Raw genomic sequence first — 10,000 nt, 5'->3', positions numbered from 1 at the left:
GTCCTGTCTCCATCTATAGTGGTGGGTGTGAGGGAGGAGGAGCCTTCTTCTGCTGTACTGTCCTGTCTCCATCTATAGTGGTGGGTGTGAGGGAGGGAGGAGCCTTCTGCTGTACTGTCCTGTCTCCATCTATAGTGGTGGGTGTGAGGGAGGGAGGAGCCTTCTGCTGTACTGTCCTGTCTCCATCTATAGTGGTGGGTGTGAGGGAGGGAGGAGCCTTCTGCTGTACTGTCCTGTCTCCATCTATAGTGGTGGGTGTGAGGGAGGAGGAGCCTTCTGCTGTACTGTCCTGTCTCCATCTATAGTGGTGGGTGTGAGGGAGGGAGGAGCCTTCTGCTGTACTGTCCTGTCTCCATCTATAGTGGTGGGTGTGAGGGAGGAGGAGCCTCTCTGCTGTACTGTCCTGTCTCCATCTATAGTGGTGGGTGTGAGGGAGGGAGGAGCCTTCTGCTGTACTGTCCTGTCTCCATCTATAGTGGTGGGTGTGAGGGAGGAGGAGCCTTCTGCTGTACTGTCCTGTCTCCATCTATAGTGGTGGGTGTGAGGGAGGAGGAGCCTTCTGCTGTACTGTCCTGTCTCCATCTATAGTGGTGGGAGTGAGGGAGGGAGGAGCCTTCTGCTGTACTGTCCTGTCTCCATCTATAGTGGTGGTGTGAGGGAGGAGCCTTCTGCTGTACTGTCCTGTCTCCATCTATAGTGGTGGGTGTGAGGAGGAGGAGCCTTCTGCTGTACTGTCCTGTCTCCATCTATAGTGGTGGGTTGTGAGGGAGGGAGGAGCCTTCTGCTGTACTGTCCTGTCTCCATCTATAGTGGTGGGTGTGAGGGAGGAGCCCTTCTGCTAGTACTGTCCTGTCTCCATCTATAGTGGTGGGTGGTGAGGGAGGAGCCTTCTGCTGTACTGTCCTGTCTCCATCTATAGTGGTGGGGGTGAGGGGGGAGGAGCTTCTGCTGTACTGTCCTGTCTCCATCTATAGTGGTGGGTGTGAGGGAGGGAGGAGCCTTCTGCTGTACTGTCCTGTCTCCATCTACAGTGGTGGGTGTGAGGGAGGGAGGAGCCTTCTGCTGTACTGTCCTGTCTCCATCTATAGTGGTGGGTGTGAGGGAGGGAGGAGCCTTCTGCTGTACTGTCCTGTCTCCATCTATAGTGGTGGGTGTGAGGGAGGGAGGAGCCTTCTGCTGTACTGTCCTGTCTCCATCTATAGTGGTGGGTGTGAGGGAGGGAGGAGCCTCCTTCTGCTGTACTGTCCTGTCTCCATCTATAGTGGTGGGTGTGAGGGAGGTAGGAGCCTCCTTCTGCTGTACTGTCCTGTCTCCATCTATAGTGGTGGGTGTGAGGGAGGGAGGAGCCTCCTTCTGCTGTACTGTCCTGTCTCCATCTACAGTGGTGGGTGTGAGGGAGGGAGGAGCCTTCTGCTGTACTGTCCTGTCTCCATCTACAGTGGTGGGTGTGAGGGAGGGAGGAGCCTTCTGCTGTACTGTCCTGTCTCCATCTACAGTGGTGGGTGTGAGGGAGGAGCCTTCTGCTGTACTGTCCTGTCTCCATCTATAGTGGTGGGTGTGAGGGAGGGAGGAGCCTTCTGTTGTACTGTCCTGTCTCCATCTATAGTGGTGGATGTGAGGGAGGAGCCTTCTGCTGTACTGTCCTGTCTCCATCTATAGTGGTGGGTGTGAGGGAGGAGCCTTCTGCTGTACTGTCCTGTCTCCATCTATAGTGGTGGGGGTGAGGGAGGAGGAGCCTTCTGCTGTACTGTCCTGTCTCCATCTATAGTGGTGGGTGTGAGGGAGGAGCCTTCTGCTGTACTGTCCTGTCTCCATCTATAGTGGTGGGTGTGAGGGAGGAGGAGCCTTCTGCTGTACTGTCCTGTCTCCATCTATAGTGGTGGGTGTGGGGGAGGGAGGAGCCTTCTGCTGTACTATACTGTCTCCATCTATAGTGGTGGGTGTGAGGGAGGAGGAGCCTTCTGCTGTACTGTCCTGTCTCCATCTATAGTGGTGGGTGTGAGGGAGGGAGGAGCCTTCTGTTCTACTCTCCATCTCTGTCCTCCAGCAGATAACCTGATCATAGACCAAAAAGGGGGAATATCCACTTGTATTTTCAAAATCATTTTCTGAGTGTTCTGTTCATAGCCACAACATTATTGGCATCTGAGTCAATAAACATACACCATTTTGATCTGTGACAGTTAAACCACCTCTATTTACTTCTCCAGCTTTGAACTATGACTTAAAAATGACATTATATCTATTGAACTCCTATTTCCAATGCGTTCAAAATTTGGCCTCTAGTCTACTTATTTACATTTCATTTACTCTAATTCCGCATCCTGGGAGCCGAATCACAATTATAATTTTAGCTTTTACCTACAGTTATTTCACTGATCTATTAATTAGTGCATAAGAGCTGCGTTCATCCCACGAAAGAGGTTTTTTACGAAATCCACAAAGAAAAATCCAAAATAGAGAAGTCTATCCTAAACTGTACCATTTTTTATGATCAGTTGTTTACCCGTTTTCTTTGGAAGTCCGACATGGCGGTTGCTAAGGGCGTTGCTAAGGACGCGCTTCACAAACATGGACGACGTGCCAGAGACCAGGCGACGGGTAAGTGGCTTAATATTCTTTTGACAATTTAATGAAATCCAACGCCATTTTCTCACCTGGAAAGGCTTCAGGCGATGCTAAGGAATCCTCTAAATATGTGGGTCCAGATGATACGGTTCTGGAAAGGGTTGAATTCCAGGAAATGGATTGAAAACGAAAGTTAAGAAGAGGATCGAATGTGTGGTGTTCAATGGACTAATTTGAATGCCTGGAGGATCGGAATCTATACTACATTCGGATACAGTATCTGATCACAAGAGGGCGCGTTAATCATTGACCATATACATTTATTTATTTATTTATTTTGCTTTGTCGCTGTCTCCCGCGTTAGCGAGGTAGCGCAAGGAAACAGACGAGAGAATGGCTCAACCCACCCACATACACATGTATATACATACACGTCCACACACGCACATATACATACCTATACATATCAACGTATACATATATATACATGCACAGACATATACATATATACACATGTACATATTTATACTTGCTGCCTTCATCCATTCTCGTCGCCAATATATATATATATATATATATATATATATATATATATATATATATATATATATACATTGGAAAGGATCAACATTGAGCGCGTGATTAAGGATATTCTTATGAGTCCAAGGGGAGAAATGGAACACGATAAGTTCCCAAGTGCACTTTCGTGTCATCATCACATCATCAGACGCTATGACACTGACCCTCATATTGCATGACCGGGGCCAAACCTTCGTACTTAAGGGTCGTATACCGTCGTGCTCAAGGGTCGTATACCGTCGTGCTCAAGGGTCGTATACCGTCGTGTTCAAGGGTCGTATACCGTCGTGTGTTCAAGGGTCGTATACCGTCGTGCTCAAGGGTCGTATACCGTCGTGCTCAAGGGTCGTATACCGTCGTGCTCAAGGGTCGTATACCGTCGTGTTCAAGGGTCGTATACCGTCGTGTTCAAGGGTCGTATACCGTCGTGTTCAAGGGTCGTATACCGTCGTGTTCAAGGGTCGTATACCGTCGTGCTCAAGGGTCGTATACCGTCGTGCTCAAGGGTCGTATACCGTCGTGTTCAAGGGTCGTATACCGTCGTGTTCAAGGGTCGTATACCGTCGTGCTCAAGGGTCGTATATCGTCGTGTTCAAGGGTCGTATACCGTCGTGTTCAAGGGTCGTATACCGTCGTGTTCAAGGGTCGTATAACGTCGTGTTCAAGGGTCGTATACCGTCGTGTTCAAGGGTCGTATACCGTCGTGTTCAAGGGTCGTATACCGTAGTGCTCAAGGGTCGTATACCGTCGTGTTCAAGGGTCGTATACCGTCGTGTTCAAGGGTCGTATACCGTCGTGCTCAAGGGTCGTATACCGTCGTGTTCAAGGGTCGTATACCGTCGTGTTCAAGGGTCGTATACCGTCGTGCTCAAGGGTCGTATACCGTCGTGTTCAAGGGTCGTATACCGTCGTGTTCAAGGGGTCGTATACCGTCGTGTTCAAGGGTCGTATACCGTCGTGCTCAAGGGTCGTATACCGTCGTGTTCAAGGGTCGTATACCGTCGTGCTCAAGGGTTGTATACCGTCGTGTTCAAGGGTCGTATACCGTCGTGCTCAAGGGTCGTATACCGTCGTGTTCAAGGGTCGTATACCGTCGTGTTCAAGGGTCGTATACCGTCGTGCTCAAGGGTCGTAAACCGTCGTGTTCAAGGGGTCGTATACCGTCGTGTTCAAGGGGTCGTATACCGTCGTGTTCAAGGGTCGTCTACCGTCGTGCTCAAGGGGTCGTATACCGTCGTGCTCAAGGGGTCGTATACCGTCGTGCTCAAGGGTCGTATACCGTCGTGTTCAAGGGTCGTATACCGTCGTGTTCAAGGGTCGTATACCGTCGTGCTCAAGGGTCGTATACCGTCGTGGTCAAGGGTCGTATACCGTCGTGTTCAAGGGTCGTATACCGTCGTGTTCAAGGGGTCGTATACCGTCGTGTTCAAGGGGTCGTATACCGTCGTGTTCAAGGGTACGAAAATATATGATACAAGTTCAGTTGCATGTGTTGAGCGCTTGACGGCTCATAAATAAATTTGACACTTGGCTGAAAATATATGATAAAAGCTTTGCATATAGAATTTCTATTTAAACTCATATCGAGTCTGTACAATATTTTCACTCATTCGAATCCTAAACTCTAACTTTTATATATATATATATATATATATATATATATATATATATATATATATATATATATATATATATATATATATATATATATATATATATATATATATATATATATATATATTTCTATTTTTTATCATTTTATTTTGCTTTGTCGCTGTCTCCCGCGTTAGCGAGGTAGCGCAAGGAAACAGACGAAAGAAATGGCCCAACCCACCCACATACACAATGTATATACATACACGTCCACACACGCATATATACATACCTATACATCTCAACGTATACATATGTATACACACACAGACATATACATATATACACATGTATATAATTCACACTGTCTGCCTTTATTCATTCCCATCGCCACCTCGCCACACATGGAATAACATCCCCCTCCCCCCCATGTGTGCGAGGTAGCGCTAGGAAAAGACAACAAAGGCCCCATTCCTTCACACTCAGTCTCTAGCTGTCATGCAATAATGCACTCATATATATATATAATATATATATATATATATATATATATATATATATATATATATATATATATATATATATATATATATATATATATGAGTCCATGGGGAAATGAAACATGATAAGTTCACAAGTGCACTTTCGTGCAATCATCACATCATCATAGGAGATACACACAAGAGAGAAATATAACACCCAGTTGATATACATCGAAGAAAGGGTACATGAGACTGGAGATGGAAGAATGGATCAGAAATGATTATTTTGATCAATCGGGACATGATCATATACATTACAAATTTATATATTTTTCTAAGGCAAAGAGAAAGGAATGGACAGTATGGTAATTCATCATTCAACATTCAAAAATGTTTATGAAGTGAATAACATGTACGATTTCACGTTATTCCTGAAGCTTCCTTTCGTTGAACAATTCGTTAAATGGTAATTTGCCTTAGTATAAACATTGATCAAGCATTTATATACATACGAACACTCATAATCACTCACACACACACACACACACACACACACACACACACACACACACACACAAGACATTCTTGTACTCTACAGATGCCTCGCGAACTGACACAAAAATGTATATGATTAGATCATAACGTAGGGGGGGATGGATTTATATAGAACGTACATGATAGAATTTCGTATAGAGGGATGGTGTTTCTTTAGGGTGTAATGTACATTAATGTTATGAGGTCAGAGGTAATACGAAGCATTATGTATATAGGATGTGTATATACTGTATATATATTATGTATATAGGATGTGTATATTATGTATATAGGATTCCTCTATAGTGCTCTGTGTGTATAGTGATAAAAGCCTAGATTTTCTACCATGGGAACTATGGGTTATGTAGTAGACGTAGTAGTAGTAGTAGACGTAGTAGTAGTAGAAGTAGAAGTAGAAGTAGAAGTAGTAGTAGTAGTAGTAGAAGTAGAAGTAGAAGTAGAAGTAGTAGTAGTAGTAGTAGCAGTAGCAGGAGAAGATGCAGTGGCAATAATAATCACAAAATTCACAATCTTATACAAATAGTTTCAAGTTTTCCAAAGGAAATCAAAACTCTATAATTCTAAGTCTATCGTTTCAGGTTCCTAAATATCATTTTCATGCTAAGAAAAGAAAAAAATAAAGCGCTCGTTACCCATTCTAGCGCTTCAAAAATTCATAATTAGAACAAAATAAATAAAAAAATGGCTTTAAAAGACCATAATCGCCCCCTTCCCGCACATTACTATTAGCTATAAGAGTTCCAAATTAGAACAAATTGAATCAAAAAATGGTTTTAAAAGACCATAATTGCCCCCTTCCCGCACATTACTAGTAGCTATAAGAATTCCAAATTAGAACAAAATGAATCAAAAAATGGCTTTAAACGACCATAATATTGGCCCCCCTCCCGCACATTAATAGTAGCAACGGGTATCAACAAACGAATGGACACTTCCACAACACATCCTCACAGGGAAAGACAATGGAATAACCTAACTTAACCACCCACCCACAGTGGTTGGGGCTCGTTACATACAACCTAGCCTAACCACCCACAGTGGTTGGGGCCCGTTACATACAACCCAACCTAACTACCCACCCACAGTGGTTGGGGCCCGTTTCATACAGCCTGAGGCCAAGACCACAAAAGAGACCATTTCAGCACATCATAGAAGCCACTTTACAACCACAGTCCACTCACCACAAATTCCATTTTGAAATAATTCCGACTCCATTATCACGCCTGTACTCGCCTATCATAGACACACACACACACCCCTATAGATATAGATATATATATATATACATTCATCTGCTTTAGATATATATAGATGTATTTACCTTAATATCCTCTCGACTGTGTTGTGTAGATTGGAATCATTGTCGCCCAGTCTTACCGCGAGAGTCGCCACCATGTGCAGTTCTCGCGCGTCACGCCAGATGACAGCACCGTCACCTTCCCTGCCTACCCGGACCACAGCTTCCAACACCTAAGGAAGCTCCACGAGAAAGGGATTCAGGTAAGGCACAGAGGATTGGAATCGGTTCTCTAGATGCTAGATTGAATTCACACCCCTCATTTATGGATGTCTTTGGCCGGAATGAAAGAGGAAAGGGTTTGGGGAATTAGAATTAGATTTATATGGGGTTTTAGAAGGGAATAAACCCCAGGATTTGATTGGAATTCGAGTGAAATGTGTAAATTCAAAGGTTTTTGGAATGAGCCAGAGTCGAAATGAGATGGAAGCGAGCGATGTGGTTTGGCATAGAGTATTTGAATAAGGTTTATAGGGCATTGGGATATGGATAATGAGCAAATGGGTCTCGATCCCACTGGATCTCTGGGGAAATAGGAAGTGAAGGGTGTGGAATGGGATTCAGGTCGTCCAATGGGATTGGAGAGGGATTAGGAGAGAAGGATATATGTTAAGAGGTATAAAGTGAAAGGGATCAAGACACATATAGAAATATGGACCCCCCCACCCCCCGACCACCCTTATGGGTTTAAAGGAAGGACATAAGACTGGAAATCATACAGTGTTAGTTATGATTTACGTCCTAATGCTATGGTGTTTTAAGGATGACAGTGCTACAATCATCGAATTAGAAAAATATTAAAGATAAATCAAAAAATAATTAAGTTCAGCCAGTAACTTTTAGGATAGGGGATGGGGATAGGGGATGAAGAATACTTCCCACGTATTCCTTGCGTGTCGTAGAAGGCGACTAAAAGGGGAGGGAGCGGGTGGCTGGAAATCCTCCCCTCTCGTTTTTTCTTTTTTTTATTTTCCAAAAGAAGGAACAGAGAAGAGGGCCAGGTGAGGATATTCCCTCAAAGGCCCAGTCCTCTGTTCTTAACGCTACCTCGCTATCGCGGGAAATGGCGAATAGTATGAAGAAAAAAAAATATATATATATTGTCTTAGCATTCACTATCTCTGGCTCCACATTATGTATTTTCATGTATCTCTCTCCCAAAGTATATATTGTCATGTATATCTACATGTATGTATGTATTTCTCTCCCCCCCCCCCCAAAAAAATATCTATTCTCCCCAAAGGTTTATCTCCCTACGCATCTACATCATAATCTACTACATGTCTACCTTCCCCACTACCAATCTACCCCACACATACATCTAACCCTACATATCTACCTCCCCCACTACCAATCTACCCCTCACATACATCTAACCCTACATATCTACCTCCCCCACTACCAATCTACCCCACACATACATCTAACCCTACATATCTACCTCCCCCACTACCAATCTACCCCACACATACATCTAACCCTACATATCTACCTCCCCCACTACCAATCTACCCCACACATACATCTAACCCTACATATCTACCTCCTCCACCACCAATCTACCCCATACATCTACCTCCTCCACTTATCTTTTTTTTTCATTTTATCTCCCCGTCAACACCATTTTCCCTCCCCATTATTTCCTCCCCAATCTACCCCAATCTACCCCCCAAGGCAGTGGTAGAAGTTGTGGAGGGAACTTGCCAAACTGAAGTTCGAATCCCGTGGAGTCGGTGGGTGGAGACAACACCCCCAGAACCCCCGGATATAGACGCCCCAACCCCAGAGATCTCCCAGGAAGTTCTGGACAGGTAGGTAAGACAGACTGGAGGAACGAGGAAGGGTAATAGACAGATAGATAGATAGACAGATAGACAGACAGATAGATAAATAGACAGATAGATAGACAGATAGATAGATAGGCAGACATAGATAGATAGATAGATATACAGACAGATAGATAGATAGACAGATAGATAAACATAGATATATAGACAGATAGACAGATAGAGATAGACAGATAGATATATAGATAGATAGATAGATAGATACATAGACAGACAGATAGATAGACAGATAGATAGATAGGCAGACAGATAGATAGATAGACAGATAGATAGACAGATAGATAGACAGACAGATAGAAAGACAGACAGATAGGAAGATAGACAGATAGACAGACAGATACAGACAGATAGATAGATAGACAGATAGATAGATAGACAGATAGACAGACAGATACAGACAGATAGATAGATACACAGATAGATAGATAGACAGGTAGATAGATAGACAGATAGATAGACAGATAGACAGCAGATACGACAATACGTCACCCACGTCCACGTTATGCCAGATGTACAACGACGTGATAACACTCGTAGGACCTTCACTTAGCTACAGATTCTTTGTGTATTGACCAAATTCATGAAACCATGAAAAATGTAAAACCTGAAATCAATTTCTGATATGTAGCGAGGGCGAATATTAATCCCACATCATCCATTATATTTCAAAGGTTCATATCACAATTCAAAAACTGGCCAGAATTTAACCTAGACACTCACAAACTCTTCACAAAACATCGTCTATACAAAAGGAAAAGATTCAAATCTGTATCAAAGTCAGCATGAAAACTCGAGAAATGTGGTGGACATACAAATATCACAGGAATCTCTACCAAACACAGCATGAAAATATCAAAACTGTGCCAGAACCCAAGATTCCCTTTTAAAATTTTACTAAAATATGTTGTGGCCTTTGGTATATACACAGTCTATACGAAAGTAAAAGTTACTTTTAAACTGTAGACCACAACACCTATGGCCAAACAACAACATGAATACATCAAAAGTACGTCAAACATACTTACAATATTTGATATTTGTGCCAAGGAGAAAACATCAGAATTTTACCACAAACACAA

General features: G+C 43.5%; 1 protein-coding gene across 1 annotated transcript in view; it reads left to right on the top strand.

Annotated features, from left to right (window-relative positions):
- Positions 1-2,571: 2,571 nt before the first annotated feature.
- LOC139748812 (uncharacterized) overlaps positions 2,572-10,000 on the top strand; it is a 10,846-nt gene continuing 3,417 nt past the window's right edge. Inside the window, exons 1-3 of the mRNA XM_071662242.1 lie at positions 2,572-2,601; positions 7,128-7,277; positions 8,749-8,885. Of these exons, the coding sequence (XP_071518343.1) occupies positions 2,572-2,601; positions 7,128-7,277; positions 8,749-8,885 (317 nt within the window). The remainder of the gene's footprint in view (positions 2,602-7,127; positions 7,278-8,748; positions 8,886-10,000) is intronic.

Source organism: Panulirus ornatus, chromosome 5 (genome assembly GCF_036320965.1).
Source record: "Panulirus ornatus isolate Po-2019 chromosome 5, ASM3632096v1, whole genome shotgun sequence".
Taxonomy (NCBI): domain Eukaryota; kingdom Metazoa; phylum Arthropoda; class Malacostraca; order Decapoda; family Palinuridae; genus Panulirus; species Panulirus ornatus.
This window is presented reverse-complemented; position numbering and strand designations above follow the sequence as displayed.